Raw genomic sequence first — 22,412 nt, forward strand, 5'->3', positions numbered from 1 at the left:
TACATGACAGGATCTATGTTGGAGCATGGCTACAGGTGTTGTCTAGCTCCATGGTTTATTGCCATCTTCCAACACGAACTGCATACAAATGTTCCTCTGTGCAGGATTCTCCTGTCACTAAATCACAGATGCCTCCTTCAATGGGCATGGCGTGCCCTGTGGCAACAAGTTGTTTTCTCTAATGAAGTTTGCTACAATCTGGAGTACAGTAATGGAAGAGTATACGTCAGACGTTACAGAGGGGAATGTCTGCTCCCACAATATGTTATCCAGCATCATACCGTATAAATGCCTTGCATCACAGTGTGGGGGAGCTAATATGTATAATTGTTGATCCCATCTAATACAGATTGCGGGCAACCTCAACAATGATAGCTACATAAGGAAAGTTGTGGAGCCAGAGGTTCTTCCCATTCTTCAACACAATCCGGGTGCTGTATTTCAGCAGGATAATGACCGTGCACATATTTCTCATACTACACAAGCCTTCTTTAGGGCACAACAGGTTTTGCTTCTTCCATAACCTGCTTATTCCCTGGATTGAGCATGTCTGGAATCAGTCGGTGACTAGCTCGTATAGCTGATGAGGCACACACTAAGACTGAACTTTGGTGACATGTCAAAGTCATATGGAATGCCATTTCCCAGGATTACATTCAGAACCTTGAATGATTCAATGCCAAGACATGTACAGGCCCTCATCGCTCAGTGTAGCGGACACACAAAGTACCAATTTCCGATGTTCCTTTTGTTCATCTTATAAATTTGATTATTTATTTGTACCACTATCAGTAATATGTGATATAAATTTCATTCATTTCAGATAATTCCTTCATGGTGTTGCATTTTTTGCAAACATTAGTGTATATCATTACAGTTCATATAGAAAAAAAACTAAGATGCATCATCTTTTTAAAGGAATAAAACATAACAAGAAGAAATCTTGAGAAAACAAAAATTATAGTAAAATATTGAGAAAAAGTCAAAAGACTAAACAGTGCATACTGAATTACATTTTGTTAGGTTGCATATACAAGCTAATTTCTTTCCCATCATTCATATAGAAGACATGAAAAACCTTTCTTGTTACAACATCAGTGGCACATTCAAAAAACTGTTCAAATGTCCACATCTTCTCATTATTGCATTCTAGTATTCCTGCAAGAAGAACTGTTACTAATTCTCTCAATCCCCTATTAAAAAAAAATTAAAAAGACATAAGATACAATAACATATAGGATTAAAATTTAAACTCTGAAATATGACAAGCTAATTACACTAAGTTCAACAAACAAATAATGTTCTTTAAATTTAATTAGGGAAAATTTTATCTACAAAGAATTACTGATCTGAAATCATCATTTCACAGTGGAAAAATCCATTTAGGTATTCTTGTTTGAATCAATGTTTTGAGTGTTTTAAAAAAGCTGCAACTAAATATTTCTTGAATTCTTACAGGCCCACAGTTCCAATTTAAGAAATGGATCAAATAAATTAGGATTTTCGGACTGGTCATGACACTTATTGTCTCTGTACACCATAATGATTTTTTTTTTTCTTTTCATAATATATTTTAACATTCTTAATTGAACATGACTTTTTCCACCTTACTAAGATACAGCAATGGAATGAATTTGTCATCACAAAATACCCATTTAAAACTTGTATGGCCTTCTTCCTTAAAATATCACACCAATAAGCCTATTGCTTTACAAGACTCCTCATGAATTTGTTACTTGCACGCACTCATTCTTTTAGTTTTTTAGGTCCATGCCACATTTTACTTCAGATCAGATATATCCAAATTAATATACCACTATAAACTGATAGTAGCTAACACACACAATTTATAATTTTTTAAATTTTGTGACAGAAAATGAGCATTAAACAGTTATATTACAAGAAAATATGAACTTGATTTCAAAGCAGAAATTAAATACTTTTTAAAATCTTATTATTGACAGTTTAAAGAAATTTTGAAATAAAAATTCTGTCCAAATTCCCCCTTGCTACTTTTCCTTCTTAGAAACATTTTACAATTAAAATATTGAAAACTTTCAAACTCTACATTAATTTAAAAATACATTTATGTTTCTTGAGATTAGTCTAACTTTAATCTTTTCATTTAAGTCATAATTTCCATTTTTAATATATTCATGAAAATCAGCCCCAAACTACAAATCTGTTTAACTTAACAATCAAAATACATAACAAATGCAAACATAAAAAAGCTTGATCCAAATATAAAATACACAATTACAAATTGGAACCTGTACACTCGAAACACAATTTAAAAATTATGTAATTATTTATGCAATTCAGATTAAAAAAATACTGCTACATAGCAGTTTAAAATATTTCTTGACACTTTATTAACTTTAAAACTCACTATTTTTTGTATTAAAGCTACAAGTTATTCAATATTAAGTTAAACTTAATAACTGGAATACTACTAACTTAGAACTTAAAAAACCAATCTACTAATATTTACTTTTCTGCTTTAATGTAACATAAATATAAAAAAAGTTTCTTACTGATTCAAAAGACATGTTTTGGGAAGTTCTTTACTCCATTCAATAGGTCCTCTCTCACTGTGCTGAACCCCAGATATGACACCTGATGCCTTATTAGTTATAATAAAATGCCTGAAACCAAAAATAATAATAATTCAAAATTTTAAATTTCTAGCAAGTAAAAAAGTTTTTAAATGAAAAAGCAAAGCTTTCATATGGTGCACAGCATTCCAGTCTTCACAAAAGTAAATAAATTACAAATATTGATAATTTAATACTAAAATTGGAAAATAAAGTCATGCAACAGTATGTAACAGCAATAAATCAGTATATTACTTCAACTTCTAAAAACAACAAAGTCAAATAAAAAATTATAATTAAATAATGAAAAGTATAAAGTGCAACAAATTACAACATTTTCAAAGAGAATGCAAGACAGAACTTGTGCTGTACCTAGCCCTAATATTAACCCCTTTCAAATTTGTGTGGATATTTGAAAAAACATCTAAAAAAAACTAGTCAAATCAATTCAATTCACAATGTGATTTTTGCTCAGGATTAAAACAGAATTTGAGTTGTAAATTTATCACAAAACAAATTCACTGAACACATCCTGCACACTGGATAGCCATATACATCTCACTAAAAATTTTAACATTAAATTTCTTGCACTATTTTGTATATTAAAAATTTTATAATCCATTTTCAATACATGACACTTCATATATTACTCTAAGCATATTTCTGAAATCTGCTCTGATATAACTGTGTACAACAATTACCAATTAACTATTATAAAATATATTTCAGTATTATTCTTATTTTCCTATACTTTCCCCCCATGTAATCTTTTTAAATATAGCTTAGTATAAATACTTAAGGTCACACAATGTTTTATATAGCTCTATATCACTATTTCACACATAAATTTTCTCAAAAGACTATTCCCTTTACTGCATTATCATTAACAATTTATATGAAATGGTTCCATAACCAAACAATAAATGAAACATAAAAACTTCTTTAAAATTCACAAATTAGGGGAAAAAAAGAAAGAAATTTCTTTAAAATTACTTCATAAGCTAAACAAGATTATTTTAATCTCTAGCACTATAAAATTTTAAAAACAGCTTTAAGCTAAAAATTTATGAAAGGACTAATTCCATGTTATCTTATTTCAGACAAATAAAAGTAATAAACAATAAATACATTTAATAGAAGGGAAAAAATCATGTTTACATAGTTTCCTTATTTTTTCTCCCACCAAAAGGTCTAAATGGAAGAGATCCAGTAGCAACATGGTACAAAGTAACACCAATACTCCAGAGATCAACTGTAGCTCGAAACGGTTTGTTGGCAGGATGGCGAAGAACTGCTCTTTCATACATGTCAGGATGCTTTAATTCAGAAAGAAAATAATTTCAATCTTTGAAAAAGAATTATTATATAACAAATAGATAAGAAAATTTCTCGATCCATTACCTTTAATCACATAAAAAACTGCATAATATGTCACTTAAATAGCATATAAATAATAATAAAATTGTGTCCATATATATATATATATGTATGTATACAAAAATAATGAACACGGACTCTTACAATCAATACGAAAGTAGAAACTTGTAAAATCTATTTTATTTTTCTGCATTTCTTTAAAAGTTACTTTGCAAAGACCGAAGTAAATTTTTTATTTGATTTAATTAGCAATAAATACTAAATTTTTAAAAGATAATTTAATTATTAAGTTAAAATTTTATTTTCAAATTTATGATGTCTATGGCAGCAGAAACACTACAGACAGAAATGTCGCGGCGAAAACAACTCAAGATGAAAACATTGTCATACAAAACATCTTGGGAGAACAGTACGCAAACATCACAGTTCTAAAGCATCATGATATAAAACATCGTCGTCAAAAATAAAATAATTGAAAAACACCACAGTTTTTAAACAACATCATAAAAAATATCATGGTAAAAACTAAAGCACCTACAAACCATCCCATGAAGATAATATTGCCAGACCCATATTAACCTATAATATATTAGGTTATATTAGCTAGGCTATATTATATTAGGTTATCTATATTAAAATTTTTAACTTAATTAAAGGAAAATAAGACTTAATTTTTATTAAAAGAATATCAGATTAACAAAGTGAAAGAAAATAATTTGATATTTTAATAATTAAGTCAACAATTTTAATATAGATAATCTCATGCAGTTTACTTATATTCTCTTTCCTAATATTTTTAGATAATCATGGAAAACTGCCAATACAACTTCATAAAACAGATTAATTAATGACTTTTAATACTTACTTACCTAATTTATCATTCTATTAATTGCTATAAGAAAGGTTAATTTTCTACACCTTTTCAATTGAATGTTTAAGTTTCTTTTTTTCTTTTTTTAAGAAAAATTATTAATTCAAAAATATGAAATATTAGAGGTAAAAATATTCCTCACTATTTCTTGTGCTCGCAAATTATTATGCCAATATATATTTTACCACTAACCTGAAAATCACATGTCTACATCATTATATCATTGTGCAATGATTTATAAGTGCTTTATTTTTTACCACAGTAGTTTTAATGGCGATGTTTTTGCGATCAGAATGGTTTCTACTTGAATTTTTTCCTTCCACGATGTTTTGTATGATGATGTTTTTGCTTTGCTTTTTTTCCTTTATGATGTTGCCTTTGATAAAAAAATAGGACAATAGCAGCAAAATTCTGATTACAGAGTGATTGGAATTAATTTGTAGTTTGAGTTTCAGAAAATTTCCATAGGTAATTTCTTTGATAGGCAACCATGTTTTCGGGGATACTCAGATAACCGGCACTTGGCGAACTTCCTTAAATCGTGTTCGGCAACTTGGGCGATACATGCCATACAGTGGGAGGACAGTTTAAATTGCTAGTTTAGACCTTCACTACGCTAGGGAGAAAGGGAAAGGATATTTTCTTTCTATATGTAAATACTCTGCTTTGGCTGTCATGTGACTTTGCAGATGAATCGTCGTGCTGATCACATGACTTTGTTAGCAGACGTGGTCCATACACTCATATGCTGTTTGTTGTTCCGTACGATCATTCGCTATTTCATTATTTTATTAGAACAAAATATTAATATTTATTAGACTATTCAAATCTATTAGATGTCTAAACACTATTAAAATCATAATTATTTAATTACCAGAGCCGCAAGTTTCCGTAAACCATTTGCTATTTTCGCTATACTAAAAAAATTTTAGAAAATAAAATTACTATTAAAATTATTAATGATTTAAAAATTTAATTAATTAATTATTAACAAATTAATTCATAATTATTTAAATAATATTAATAAGTAATACTGGGCTCCCAGTTGCTGTTTAATTACCTTATAAATTATTTTCTAAATAACTTAATGACCTTATAAATTATTTTCTAAATACCTTAATGACCTTATAAATTAAGTACCCTTATAATTACAACAAAGTAGATATATGGTCTTTCTCTAACTTATCGTTCGCATGGGCACATTTTATTTAATTATTTACTTAATATTTAAGTATATGGGTGTTATTTATCTAGCCTTAACAAACAGAAATTAATTACTAAATAACATGAATTATTAAAATAAGAAAAGCACTCGCGGGTTATTTGCTTAAGATGGCGGAAATCCGTTAGTCGAACTCTAAGACGAACTACCAGTGTGCAACAGTTTTACCGCTATCTCGCTGACAGACACTCTGTATCATACAAGCAATTTTTTAATCTCTCCTAATCAAATTTATATTGAAAAAAAAATTTTTTTTTTTTAAGAGACAGATGTCTTATTTTGCACCTGCTATGTTTTTCTAAGTCATGGTTATTTCAATGAACGGTTATGGTTAAGCTGCACTGTACTATTTGCTTTGTGAAATCCAATTGATTGCCGATTTAGTTACAAAATTCAGATACCTACCTTTTCATTCAGTTGATTTATAAACAACATTAAAGACACACATATTAAAAAATTAACACTTTTATTGCACAGTCATCTATCAAATTTAATTTTTGCAAAAATTTTTATTATCGAAAAAATATCTGTTACTTATTAATGCAAAATTATGTTAACAAATAAAAATATAAAATACATTTATATACATTTTTACTGTTTATGTTAGTAATTTTGATCAAACAAATTTTGAACTTTGGCCCATGAACTTTGACCTCTGAACTCTGAACCTACATTATTTTGGTTCAGTGCTCTGTGTATAACACTTCAAAACGAATCATCTGCCAAAGCAAGTATTTTTTCAATTAAATTTTTATCTATTTCTATCTATTGATATTTGCATATTTGAAATTCTATTTTTCATTTATATTAAAATTTTTATTTCTGTAACTTAGGAATATTTGTAATTTCTTCATATTTAAGAAGTTATTAATATTTATTTCTGCATTTTCTTCTGTCTACTACTAAACCTTTATTCTTGTATGTTAATGTTTTAGTTTGGTATATTTTTAGCTTAAATTTAACATAATTTTTAATTTAAAAATAATACATTGAATTTAATATTTTGATTTATCTAATATTTTATTTGTAATATAATGTGAATGGATAATTTTATATAAAATGCTGACATAAGGTTATTTTAATATAGAGTAAAAATAAATCTATAACGATCAGTTTAGTTCATCAACATAAAATGTAATGTGTAAAATGAAAAATTTATTTTTTTAAAAATAGTACATTCATGGATATTTGATCTTTTAAATTTTTTAACGTTACTTGCGTGATAAATATTCCATTTGCATGATCTTTACTGCATTTATATGAAGACCATATTTTCAAACATATTTAACTATTATTATGGATAAATGTAGAAAATAATGGTCAGAATTAAAAAGAGAAGTAAAAACGGTAATAATGTTGGAGTTATATATATCATAATCTAAAATACTAATGTGAAAAAAGTATGGAGATTAACTTAACCACATCAATAACTAAATTAGTTCTATGTGCATTGTTTACCTTTTTTAACACAAACGCGTTACTGTATTTAGCCTCAGGTGATTTTCGCCTAACACGGGTTTCTTCCCTATATCCGGCTCAAGAGGAAAATTTTGAAAAGTGTCTTTTGACGTCAAAAAAATCCTTCCAAAGATATGGCGATTTTTGCCGATTCAAGATGGTGGCAGAAAAAATTGCACAAATTGCCGATTATCTGAGTCTTCCCAAGTTTTCTACTGTATATTACTCTTAACAACACCAAACATTAAACAAAAATAAAGAAAAATGCAAAACACATAGAGAAAGTCACATAATCATAATGAAGGAAAATATACGAGGCGTATTCGGAAACTAAGTACCGTTTTGAAAAAAAAAAAAATAGTAAAACAATTTTTTCGAATCCAATTTTATTTTTACATGAAAATACATGTCTTAAACTATTTTTCAACATAGTCTCCACCAATGATCAAACACTTATCATAGTGGGTGACCAGTTTTTGTATACCATCGCCAAAGAAACTTCCCGCCAGTTTCGATAACCACGACTCCACAGCATTTTTCGTGTCATTGTCAGATCCAAAGCGCTTGCCACCAAGCTCGCGCTTCATGTGCAGGAACAAGTGATAGTCGGACGGTGCCAAGTCCGGGCTGTACGGTGGGTGATCGAACTGCTCCCAATGAAACTGTCGAATTAACGATTGAGTGACACCAGCAGTATGGGGCCGAGCATTGTCATGGAGCAACACAATTCCTTTACTGAGCATTCCTCTTTGTTTGTTTTGAATGGCACGCCTTAGTTTTGTTAAAGTCTCACAATATCATGCTGCATTAATGGTTTCACCTCTGGGAAGAAATTCAGTAAGCAAAACGCCTTTCCTATCCCAGAAGACAGTGCACATGACTTTTTGTGATGACACTGTCACTTTGAACTTTTGTTTTTTTGGAGAATGAGTGTGTCTCCACTCCATCGATTGTTGTTTCGATTCTGGTGTGAAATGACACACCCAAGTTTCATCACTTGTCACAATTTGGTTTAAAAAGTTTTCTCCCTCATCACTGTACCGCGTGAGAAATGTCAGGGCACTACCAAGTCGCTTTGTTTTGTGAACATCAGTGAGCATTTTTGGAACCCATCGGGAACACAGTTTGCGATAATTCAAGCAGTCAGACACAATTTCGAACAAAACAGTACGTGAAATTTGTGGAAATGCCTCTGAAAGAGTTGTCATTGTGAAGCATCTGTTCTCATGAATTGCTTCATCAACTTTCCTTACCAAATCATCAGTGACAACAGAAGGCCGACCACTCCGAGCCTCGGTGTGGACATTTGTTCGACCTGCATTAAACATTCTTACCCACTTTCTCACCATTCCATCACTTATCACGCATTCACCGTAAACTTCTGTCACTTGACGATAAATTTCGGCCGGTTTAACATTCCTCGCGTTCAAAAATTTAATCACGGCACGAATCTTACAGTCAGCGGGAGAACTAATTGTCTTAAACATTTTGAATGTGCACAGCAAACTGAAAACACAACATAGAGCACCCAAAATGGCGACAATTGAAAGTCAGTGAACAAGAAAGACTAGTGTGAATGCGTGGGACGCCTATCACAGCGCTGCGACGGCGCTAGAATGAAACGGTACTTATGTTTCCGAATACGCTACGTATAAAGGAAAATCATATAATGATATAATCATAATGAGTAACAAAATATAAATTTAAACAACATCTAACAGTTGAGATTTTGCAAATGAAACTAAAATTGGATTCTAACATTATTTAAAGAAACTTTCTATCTTAGAAGTTATAGCACTTTATCACATGGGAAAACTAACTAATACATAACATTATTTATGTAATAGCTCTGAACTTCCATTTTTATGTTACTACTTGTTGTAACTACTTATATGACATTGATCACTCTATATAAATATAATTAAAGATTACAAATACTTCCTTATTATCCTTAAATATGCCCTAATTCTGATACCTGTCAGAAGAAAATTTCATTTTTATCTTACTTAACATGACATCAAGAAAGGCTTTTAGTTTTCTTTTGAACCATCAAAATGCATTTTGATTGTCATTTTTATCTTACTTAACATGACATCAAGAAAGGCTTTTAGTTTTCTTTTGAACCATCAAAATGCATTTTCAATCAAGCTAAAATTAACTACAGTCAAAAGTCGTTAATCCGGACTCGTTGGGACTTTGGCAATTCTGGATTATCGATTTTTCCGGATTATAGATCATCAGTTTAAATCTCATAAGATGGCTTGCAGAAATTCTAAAATTAAAAATATGAAACCGTAATTTATGAAATAAAGAACAATTATGATCTAAAGGGTATCAAAATTTACCAAAAAAAAAAAGCTTAATATTTATTTGTTTACTTTGTTAAACATTTCTTTCAATGTAAGTTGTTTAAGTTGCTTCGTTTTAAGCGATAATACTTTCTCTTTAATTCTATAAACAGACATAATTTCTTGTTCAGTTACAAAGTTCCGCTGTTCAAGTCCCGTTAATTGCTGTGCCGAGAATACCGACTAACTTGTCAATCGAAATTTTTTCGTTTTCACTAACCTTTCTGTCACATTCATCATGTCTTTATCCATTTTTTGCAGCAAATCCACTTTTTGTTTGATGGACATCGAAACATACTTTCGCTTTGTACGATCCTTTGGGAGCTCCAGAATCGGAAATTCTATTTGACATAATCGAAAGTTCAAGTTTACTTTTATAGTATTGCTCTTACAGTCTGCAAAAAATAATAAGCCAGATCCAATTCGAAAATTAAGGAACAACGCAATCATCAACAATAACTGAAATAGATAATTAGATAATTTTAGCTTATACCGTCCGTTATACATAAAACGTGCACGTGAAAACGTATTCTGCGCTTGCGCACACGCATATGCACAGACATAAAAGGTCTTACGCGTACGCGTAAACGCCTATGCACATGTGTCAACGTGGCGCATGTGCAGAAAGTTTTTAGCTTTGAGGTCCGGATTATAGATCATTCCAGATTATGGGTGTCCGAATTAACGACTTTTGACTGTATTTCATTCTCTCTGCCAGTTCAAATCCCAACAGTACTAAGCTAAAAAATGAACCCGAACAGAATTATCTGCGATATGAGCATAATAATTCTGCCTGTCATGTTAATACTGCACTGGGCACCAATATACAAATTCAAGAATTCAAAATATTTTATTTAAACAAAACTTCTGCAATTTTTTTTCTTACAGTTGTTTTCAAAGTTAAAGTAACAAACACCAAATAATGATTATTCTATGCAAGAAAAAGATGTATAATATTTTTTTTTTTTTTTTTTTTTTTTTTAAGTGTGATTACAAAACATAAAATTGGTATTTTGCTATTGGATGCCTATTTCTCTTTTTTTTTTTTTTTTTTTTTTTTTTTTCCCATTTAACAGTATCTTCTCACACAAAAAATTTCTGATACTCAACAAGTCAATCAATAGTTTAAGAACTTTACAAAAGGGGGAAACAGAAAAACAGCTACATAGATTTATATATGGGAACATTATGCACAAGACAAGATTTTATGGAAATATAACATTATGCACAAGATAAGATTTTATTTTTAATCCAAAAAGAAAAATATTTTTAAATGCATTAATATACTAAATTCTGTTTATGAAAAAAACAGATAAAAGTAAGTTTTTTAAAAACAGCTATAAACATTTCTTCATAACATTCTTCATAACATCTACTTTGGATTAGATTGCATCAATGCATGCATGGGTTATATGCTAAGGAAAGGAATTTCTGAGGAAAACTGGCTGATATCCATATTACAAATGGTGAAAAGCATGAAAATTTCCATGCAGCATGTCCATTCACTGTGATTTGAACCCAGACTGAATTACCAGTACTCTCTCTCTTTTTTTTAACTGCAAGACCACTGGTCGGCCTTAATACTTTTTGATGATGAACGAGTTTAGATCAGTTTCAAGGTATACACTATAATGTACACCAGACCAAAAAAAAAATTATTAAACTGCATAAATTAAGCATACTGAAATAATTAAAATTCCATAAACAATACTTAAAATTTCACACTTGTTCTGAAAATAATATCCAGCAAAAGGGTTCAATGGTTTCCTCAGTCACTGTGAGAAGGAAACAAAAAAGTTCTAAAACATATTTGTAACATTAAAATATTAATATCTGCAACAATACTACATTTCTTACCAAATATTCTTCAGTGCCATATAAAGACATAAACTGCTGATCATCATCAAGTTCTCTAGCAGCACCAAAATCAGTTAACTTGTAAATTGATCTACAGATAATAGAATTCTAGGCTAAAGTATTATACGATTAATAAAGATAAATTATACAGAATTATTTTTAAGATTTTACAAGATGATTTAAAGAAATCTTCATATTACATTTAGATATTCTTAGATTTTTTTTTTTTTTTTTTTTTTTTTTTTTTGCTTGCACGCTCAGCTTAATTAATAATTTTAGCTCAAATTAAAAAATTAAAAACTCTTAAATGCATCAAGATCTTTTTACAGAATGGAAATTATATAAATAAATATCTGATTCAAAATTCTGAAAAAAAAATTACCATACACATACATAATTTAATTTTGCAACTACCACAAATCTTAAATAATAAAAGCATTTCAGGTAGAAGAATATGTATTGAATTTCACATACTAAGGTTTATTTTTTTAATCAATTAATTTTGAAAATTCAATTTTAAAAATTAATTTAAATTAGTATGCTAGACTAAAATTACTGTATTGTAAAAATTTAGAATACTATGCCATTAAAAATTCATTTCAATAGTGAATCTCCATTAATTAAGTCCCAAATTAAAAAGCCTCTATAAGGGTAAGTACTGATTCATCCAAAAAAAAATTACCTTCCATCCTCAGAGATAAATTTCATAATATTTCCGGGTTTTAAATCTCTGTGTATAATACTGTTATCTCTCAAATATTTCATACCAGCAGCTAAATGAGGAAAAAAATATTTAAAAAATTGAAAATAAAACCTTGATATTAAAAATACAAAATCCATAACATAATTTTCAGTTAAATTTACAGTCCATTTATACATTTCTATCAATTTCTATCAACTTGTACATTTCTATCAATTTCTACCAACTTGTACATTTCTATCAATTTGTACATTTTACTTTTTGCAGTAATTTTTAAGACAACTTTTTCCACAACACCTCTACCCAGAAATACATATATATCAGGTCAGTCCATAAGTTCGTGCGCATTAAAAGTATGCATGGAATTTACTATGACGCATTTATTAAAACAATACAATTTTGAACCTGTTGAAACTTGTCATCATTTGACTAACATATTATTCAGTTCATCACCAACTTTTGTAAAGATCGAACACATTTTAGTACCCATAGAAGATGAAGATAGATAATCAGTACAAAAGTGCTGTGCTACATTTTTTATTTTCATGTGGTGAATCTACCAGGTTTGCAGCGATAAAAATTAATAGTGAAAATGGTGAACACACTATTAGTGTAAGGACTGCCCAGAAATGGTTTAAAAAATTTTAAGTTGGAAAAAGTAACATTGATGATGAACCCCGTTCAGGACGTTTTGAACTGTTAGAATCAAATCAAACGATTAATTCAGACATTTATAGTGAACAACTTTGCCATCTAAACTCAGAATTAATCAAAAAACGCCCACGATTGGTGAATATCAAGAGAGTGCTGTTTCATCATGATAACGCTAGACTGCATACGGCTCGAACAACGCTGCAAAAAATTAGTGAATTTAATTGGGAGCTTTTGCCACATCCTGCTTACTCCCCAGATATTGCCTCAAGTGATTTTCACTTATTTCATGCCTTACAAAATTTTTTACTGGGAAAAAAAATAAATTCAAAACAGGATGTACACAATGAACTTTCATGTTTTTTTGCATCAAAACCAGAGTCTTTCTACAGCAATAGCATAAAAAAAGCTGCCTGTACGATGGCGAGACATTATAGATAATGGAGGAAAATATATAATTGATTAAAATGTCAAGTTGTGTTTTTTTTATATTATTTAAAAATTCACCAAAAATGCGCACGAATTTATGGACTGACCCAATATTTGGGCATAAACTTCACTGTGGACAGAATTATTTAAAAAATATTATTATCTTTGGACTTACTGTGCAGCATAAAAACTCAGCACTGAGGTGAAAATGCTCCTACTATATTAAACATCACTTATTTGGCTACCTCTACAGCAGAAGTTCTCGATCAGGAGGGGATTTCATAGTTTAGGGGGAGAAATGCAGTCAGTCTGTTAAGTATTTAGTTTTAGTTTATGAATACAGAAAACTACTATAATTCAAGTTTTGGGTATTTAAAGATATTTATCACTGTGGATAGAATTATTTAAAAAATATTATTATCCTTGGACTTATTGTACAGCATAAAAACTCAGCACTGAGGTGAAAATGCTCCTATTATATTAAACATCACTTATTTGGCTACCCCTACAGCAGAAGTTCTCGATCAGGAGGGGATTTCATAGTTTCGGGGGAGAAATGCAGTCAGTCTTTTATTTAGCTGTTAAGTATTTAGTTTTATTTTACGAATACAGAAAACTATTATTATTCAAGTTTGGGTATTTAAAGATATTTTCAAAACTTTTTGTTGTTTAATTTTTAAAACACATTAGAAAATAATCCAAATCTCAATAAATGCATCTATATATTTTTCAAGTTTTGGAAAGGATGGAGGACGATCCAGCAATGGTGAAAGCAAGGGCATCATCTTAGGGCAAAATGATGCACGTGGCATATGTCTATAAATTTGAAATAGCAAAAAAAGGAATTATAATTTTTAACTCGAGTGAATAGCAAAATCCTTATTAATTACTTTAAATGCACAACTTTGAAATAAATCATTGATTTTATTCAGAATCAGAAATTTAAAGCAAAATTAACTGCATGCTGCCGTGTCTTCTCTAATTTTTAATCTGCATGCTATGTGCATATCAGCATCATTAATGAAACACTGTACTTTACAAAAGACAAAGAGAAAAACATTTCCTTTTTTTTCCTTCTGCAACATGAAAGTATACTAGAGTTTTCCCTAAATGCATGCTGTACTTTTATCACATTCAAATGGAGAAGATGAGTATTTTTTGTTTATCACTGAATTTGGTGCAATTATTACATGTTAGGTATTACAGTAGAAGTCCAGAAATCCGCAAAGCTTGGGACCAGAGGTTGTGCGGATTTCAGAACAGAAAAGATAAATCATAATTTTCAGGCTAAAAGTGCAAAATAAATAAGGCGTATTAGATGCATTTAAATAAATTATCATATACATTATTGCAATAACTTATTACATGCATTAAATTATTATTACATATATAAATTGATTATATTATTCATTATATTATATAAACACAGCATTGAGGTTTGCCGATTACGCCTCATGCAAAGATTTCTGGTTTCGGATTCCAGTGTTAGAATCACTGTTGCTGTAAAATTTCAACAGCTTTTCTTTATTTTTCCGTATATCATACACAATCGTGTTGCAATTCCATACGATTCTGCTATAAACCAAGGAGTAGCACCTGTCTCCATCTTTTGCAGAATTTGCACTTTTTGCATTCCGCCAATGCAACTTGTTTACATTTTTCTACGTTGCAAGCAGTAAAATCATGAGTGCGTTTCTTATCTGTAATTGTATTAAAAAGGGCTTAAATTTAAAATATTCTTAATTTATCCTCAAAATATCCCTATTAGAAAAAAAAGGCAGCACTAAATAATCTTGTGAAATAACAAAGCTTAAAAAATACAACATGAATTGTGAACTTGAAAGAAGAGTTGATTGAATCGTCTGCTTTTTTACCTCGATGCAGATTAGAGGGGAAAAAACTTTTATCATAATGTCAATAATTTGGTATTTCCGTTATGGCTCATTATTATTCGGTAATTATGACGTCTTTATTTGGTATTTTTTATTCAATATTTCGTACTCAATGTTGCGGTTTCCTGAACCAATAAACTGAATGTTTATATTTTGAGAGGCAATGCAGATTTCAGGAGTCGGCAGATGGCGGATTTCAGGTCGGTAGATTTTTGGTATTTGAGTGTATTCGTACACAAAAGTGAGTATTCTACTTCAAAGTTTTACATTGTACAGTATACTGAACTTAAAGGTGGCTTTTTCTTACTTTTTGGCTTTTTTTAAAGGTAGGTATGATAATGTAGCAGTCTCAAATTGGCAGGTTGCATGTGGCCCCCGAAGCAATTTTATGAGGCCCGCGAATACATTTCCTTTAAATTAATTAGCATTGTTACGACAAGAGTTTGAAGAAAGACATTAATGATTTGAAATCCAATTTTATATTATTTAAAGTACCAAAAACAAATGCAACTTTCTGGAAAATATAGAAACATACTTAATAAATTGACACTAAGATATAAATCTTATACAAGATTTGAAGATCCAGATAACTTTTACTAGTACTCGTTGAAAGATAAATATGCTCAGTTATAAATTTTTGCAATAAAAATAATCGCTTTGTTTCAGTACATTTAAAATTGAAATCTTTTTTTACAATTGAACATTAATAAATCTACGAAAGGAACTAGACTGCCAATGAGTAATTACATTTTGCGATGAAGATACTTTCTAGTCATTTTCCCTTAAAATTACAAACTTTATGAAAATCAGAACACCATGAGGGGTCGCAGGTGAAGGTAGAGAAAAAAGAAGTTTATAATTATTTACATACAAATATTATTTTTCCTGTATACTTCATAGAAAAATCTAGTAAATAAAAGAAAGAGAATAAATTCTAATGTTCATTATCAAGTTTTTTTTTTTTTTTTTTTTTTTTTTTTTTTTTGTGTGTGTGTGTGTGTGTGTGTGTGTGTGTGTGTGTGTGTGTGCGCACGCTTTACTTTTTATACAGACATTTTAAAAATATGCAGTGAAAATTTTTTAAATTAGCTAACAAATCATATTTTGTTAACAAATAAATTCTTTTTCTTTTTTGCCCCCCCTTTTTTAATATATTGTGGCACGCCTACTACTTTCAGATTGCGAATTCTGCCCGCACACAATTTGAGTTTGAGATCACTGTGATAATGTAATAAACCTGAATTATTAAGTGAAGCATCTTTCTGAAAAATGAATAGATTGAAAATAAAATAGGCAGCTTTTCAAAAGGCTTAATTCTAATGATAGTTAGACTTTGATCGTCATCTAAAAAAATTAAAATTACTTAAAGATCATAAAATGTAAAGAGAATGTGCATACAAAGATAAAAAAAAAGAGGCATACTCATACTGTACATAATAACAAATTTATATAACTATACCAACAGTATTCATAACATGATCAGTGAAATTTATAAGATTGAGTAGTTGTTTTTACTATTATCAGCATTAACTGTACCACTGTTCAAATTTTAACAATGATTAATATAAAATTTTATCAAAACTAATGTTTGAATTTGTTTGAATTAAAATGTAAACTATCTGCAAAACTTACTGATTACATTTTAGACCTTAAATCTGAGGAATTTAAAATTTTTATCAAATGCATTTAATTATTTTTCATACCATGAAATGTTTAACAGTATATTATATTCATTACTATAACTTTTGAAATATTTGGTGTTCAGCAGGATGCCCTTTACAGAAATACGGGACACACCCCTGGGTGAAAGGTGAAAGCACATGGAGCAAAAAAATTTAAAAATCACTGCCCTATAGAGAGAGAAATAAATTACTCTAAAAGAACCTGACTGAAGATGGCAATAATGCTTCTCAGTTGCAGATGAAGAAGCTGATAATGCTAAATCCTGAAAACACTTCTGCTAAAATAAAATCTATGGCAATCAATGTTGTGTTTTTGTGCACTCTGAACTCTTTCCCACTGGATGCTTTGTCAACTACTAATCAATAATTTTATAAGACTATTAACAATTTGCTTTGAGATTAATTTTTGCATTATGTTGATTAAGAATTACAAACAGCTAAATACTGACTTACATTATAAATTTTCAAATAATACATACACATATCCTTTAAGACACAAAGAAATTCTTCCTCCTCAAGGCCACAGCTATTTTGAGGATCATCTAGTATGGTAAAAAGACTGCCAGCATTGCACAATTCCATTACTAGTACCTTTTTCTGGCTTTCCAGCTATATTTAAATATATAATATTAAAAAATATGTAATATTACAATTAAATATATAAGATTTTATAGATACTGGAAAAATTAAAATGTTACAGTTAACCATAGAAAACTTTTGAACTCGCATATAATAAATTTAAATATGGGTTGTTTAATATACTTCCAAATATGGAATAATATGGCCTAAATACATATACTAATATGCCCAAATTTAACATCAACTACATGACTAAATCAATTTTGTGAAAAAAAAATTTTAATGAATTTTGTTCATAAGTTATGTTAATATATTTAGACAACTGTCTGCTGACAGCATTACTTTTTTTACATATAATAAAATTTTCAAAATACTGCTAGCTTTTAGCTAAAATTTTATATAGGTAGTTTCATCTTGGTATAAATAATCTGCACGATTATTTAAAAATGATTTCCAATGTTGAATGAATAAGATAATAATATAAACTGACATGAACATAGTACTTTGTTGAAAAATTATATAAATATGCATATTATCTATCAATCAGAAATGTGGATAAACAGAAAGTAAACTAACAGTTTTTCTTAGTAAATATGTCATTCAAACTGTTTATTAATATGAACTTAACTCCCTGAGTGGTATGACTGCTCTTATCTGGTCACAGAATTTTGTGTCATTTCATACATACTGCCTTATTATTTAAAATATTTTGTTTTTTTCTTTAATGATCTAAATATTATCACACTAAATGAAAGTTTTTGAAAACACAGAGTAAAATAATTAATTGTTCAGACTTGCTAATAAATGCTAATTAAAAGTCTTCATAAATAGATTTAAAAAAACAACCATTCATAGAGAGAGTTGAAACTTAAATCATTATTTACCATATTGCAGGATAACTTAATTACCATTTAATACTTATTTTTATAACCAAAACCAATTTTTGCCAAATTTTATTAATTATATTCAATTATAACACATATTTATAAGTTGAGTTACGAACAGATATCTGTATTTCTACATTTAGAAAAGCATGCTTTCAGGAGAGTAATCCTTGAATGCTCCAGAGTAATAATGGCCACTCAAAACTGATTAACAGCCAGCAAATAAAAATTTTAATTAGAGGAATAAATTGATACAATTTTGTGCTTTATATTTAAGAACTCAGGATTAAAAATACAATAATATATTTTATTAAATAAAAATTTAAAAAAAGGTGGGGGGGGGGGAATCTGTAATTTTTCAAATTTTATATTACGCTCAATTGGGCCTCTTTTTTAACATTTTGTGTGTTACCATTATTTATTAAATATCACGTTCTTTGCACTTAAACCATAAAATTCAATTCAACAGCAGTATCACAAAAGAATTTCCGATACACAGTCTCGCGCACTGTTGATAATTTTTTTTTTTCCCCCATACAGTGTTTCCATTGCTCACTTTGAAATCATCGAGTTTGTTAATCAAAAATTTGTTAAAGTTTTACAAAATATAAATATGAACTAGATAATAAAACAAATTCCAAATTTGGGCTTCCAGATGCCCATATTCGGGTGGAGGATTACATTATTCAAAATATGATGGCTCTAGGTACCGTTGTTTTATCACAATGCAAGAAACATACATACATTTATGTAGATTCATTATTTCATTTCTTTAAATACAATACATAGGGTGATAATATTTAGTGGCAACAATTTGAAAAGTGATATGCCATTTACAGGGATTTGATGTAAAATGCCAATATGAAATTAATAGCCCTTCTGAACTAAAAATTTTAATTAAAAGAATATATCAATGCACTTTTGGATGTATGTTTTTAAAAACTTATTTAACTGCTTTTTTGTACTTACATATTTTCCCACTGACCACCTTCAACAGATAAAAATTATTGCCAATGTGATTTAGCATCAGTAATAACTTACACATCCTAACATCAGTATAATGAATCCTAAAACAATCATAAAAATCTTTGCCTAGATTTTATATAATACCAATTATTATCAATAAGCTATTTTGTTTTTATAAAACGGAACATAAATTAACATTTATTTCCCTAACATTTTGAAAAAAAATATTTGTGTCATGCACATTTTCCTCACATTTTGGAAAAATTATTTATTATAGTATTAAAAAATTGCTTATTTTCTTATTCATTTTTATTAAAAGACTGGAAAATTCCTTCAGTGAACTGAAGCAAAATACTTTCAAAGTTACAAAATTCTGGCATTAAAAAAAAAGTATATATTAATGGGTACGAGTGGAGTTTTATTTGAAAATGGATAAACTATGGGGATGCAATGTGAAAAATTGTAACAAAAAATATCTATTCAATAAGGAACATGGTTTGAGGTCTCCAAAATTGCATGTTACATTTGTAACACGTTTTTTTTATTATGAAGAGCAATCTGTTCTTTCAAATTCCTACTGAAATGACTGGCATAAGTTTTGAAGGAGCTTTGATAACTTTTAGTGCCAATAAGATATTATGTAAGTAACCCTTTTCCATTGATTAATCACAAAATGAAAATAGCCAGCAAGACTAATTTTAATATAATTTAAAACATATAAAGATATAAATAATTCCTACAAAAGCTCATCTTTTGCAATTTTTAGTTAATTTTCAGCAATTACTAATAAATCTGTGATCTCATTTAATACAAAAATTACTGTAAAAAACACAACATTAAATACCTCTTCTTCAATAGCGACCATTTTAACAATATTCTCATGAGATAACTTTTTCATAACTTCAAATTCTCGCATTTGAACTTCTAATGGTCGAAAATGGCTTGTATGATTAAATGTTTTTACAGCTACAGATTCACCAGTTTTCTAAAAGAAGAAAAAAAAAATTACATATAATATTTAGCAAATATTTATACACTGTAAAAAAAAAAATTCAAATATAGACACAAATAATTTTTAGTACCTTATGTACTCCTTGATAAACTGAGCCTGTTGCACCCTTCCCTAATGCAAATGTTGTGCTCCAAATATAATTGGCAGAACTTCTCAAATAACTCATTTTCATAAGTTGCTTTGTAATCTGTAACAATACAAATTACAACAGAATATTAATTCTTGTCAAATAAAAAGTGAATATACTTATAACAAAATTCTCAGATTATGATTTTTAATTAAGAACTGTGAAGCCCTTGTAATGTTTAATTTATTAATATTTTGCTAATGCTAATTTATTATTGATGAAAAATAACTTCAATTTTAACAGGAAAATAATATAAAAATAAGATAAAATATGAAGATAAAGGAATATGACTGAAAAAGTATAATGATTTAACACTGCAAACTTAACTTTATTTTTAATTTAACATCGCAAAGGAATTTCACATGGGAATGCTGAGATACTATCAAAAACACTTCACAAAAGTGCTTACAAGCCATGTAAAAATATGGTTTTGAAGACCCCGTGGTCAAACAAATTAACACACACTCCATAACATCAGGAAATGATGCTTGGTGCAGCGAATAGCTGGAAAAGAACCAAATGGAAGATCTTAAACTGAGGCCATTAATGGAACCTTAGAGAAAAAAAAAAAAAAAAAAGACCAATTGGTAAAAATTGCATCCTTTATATATATAACAAAAACATATTGAGCTTCATGGTATTTACTTTGCCTGCAAGGGATCAGAGTCCTCTACCTCAAATGAAGCCAACGACGGAAAGTGTTTCAGATGGTAACTCATCTTACCGAGATCTCGCATCCCCAGAATTCCCTCAAAGCTTTACAATTGCCCTCTTGGATGTCATTTTGGTGTAATGGAGACCCTTTATAAAGTTTGTAAACATTTCTTCTGGACAGATGTAGAAAGGTTATGCAAATCCTGTGACACATACGAACCTAAAAAAAAAGCCTGCGTACTTGTCCAGGAGGAATATTACAGTACTACAATGTAAGAACACCATTTGAAATTGCTTTGGATATTCCTGGACCTTTACTTCATGCAACTAAGGGAAATAAGTACATCTTAGTTGTAATGAACTCTTTTAGTAAATGGCTGGAAGCTTATGCCACATCTGATTAAGAAGCTTCAATTAACACAGTTCTAGTGGAAAACTGGATTTTCTGATTTGAAGTGTCTCATCTAATTCCCTCTGACCAAGAAATAAATTTCACATCTGCCATATTTAAAAGATTATACGGAATTCTCCACAGGAAAAAGATTCAAACCCCTCCTTTACATCCAGAGACAAATGACATTGTGGAGAAATTTCATCAAACAATATTGAATCACCTCTCTGTTTCAGGTCTGGGACTCAAAAGTACCATTATTCCACTTAGTGGTTCTCAGCCTTTTTCGCCCCATTCACCATTGATAGACGATTAACCTCTGCTCCTTTCCAAAACTCAAAAAATACATGCACATTTATTTAAATTTACCGTGTTTACTTGTCTAACAGTCATCCTTGCGTAAAAATCACTCCCTATTTTGAAGCAGAAAAACTGTCAAACTATTTTTCCCTAATAAAAGTCACAGTCGCGTATTTGACCCTCATTTAGAAAATAGAAGATTATTAGCTGTGCTCTTCCCAGCGCTAGTACTCATAATGGATTCATCTGTTCTGTCACTCCCATTGACATTTTCAATAGTCACTCTATAGTGAGATAAGGAATTGCCTACTTCCTCTGTGAGGATGGAAGAGATCCCTGGGGCAGAATTTCTTATTCCCCTCCCTCAAGTTAAAGCTTTCAACTCGTTCTTCATTGAAGAAAGCATGTACATACTCTA

General features: G+C 29.5%; 1 protein-coding gene across 1 annotated transcript in view; it reads right to left on the minus strand.

Annotated features, from left to right (window-relative positions):
* IKKepsilon (I-kappaB kinase epsilon) overlaps positions 1-22,412 on the minus strand; it is a 90,661-nt gene that overhangs the window by 54,956 nt on the left and 13,293 nt on the right. The window contains exons 2-9 of the mRNA XM_035353019.2: positions 20,593-20,709; positions 20,355-20,495; positions 17,561-17,690; positions 12,410-12,500; positions 11,728-11,818; positions 3,753-3,910; positions 2,535-2,645; positions 1,014-1,193 (exon numbers count right to left, since the gene is read on the minus strand). Of these exons, the coding sequence (XP_035208910.1) occupies positions 1,014-1,193; positions 2,535-2,645; positions 3,753-3,910; positions 11,728-11,818; positions 12,410-12,500; positions 17,561-17,690; positions 20,355-20,495; positions 20,593-20,694 (1,004 nt within the window). The 5' untranslated portion in view covers positions 20,695-20,709. The remainder of the gene's footprint in view (positions 1-1,013; positions 1,194-2,534; positions 2,646-3,752; positions 3,911-11,727; positions 11,819-12,409; positions 12,501-17,560; positions 17,691-20,354; positions 20,496-20,592; positions 20,710-22,412) is intronic.

The sequence above is a fragment of the Stegodyphus dumicola genome, chromosome 12 (assembly GCF_044657685.1).
Source record: "Stegodyphus dumicola isolate Sdum_Otavi_A_Nest chromosome 12, ASM4465768v1".
NCBI classification, from domain to species: domain Eukaryota; kingdom Metazoa; phylum Arthropoda; class Arachnida; order Araneae; family Eresidae; genus Stegodyphus; species Stegodyphus dumicola.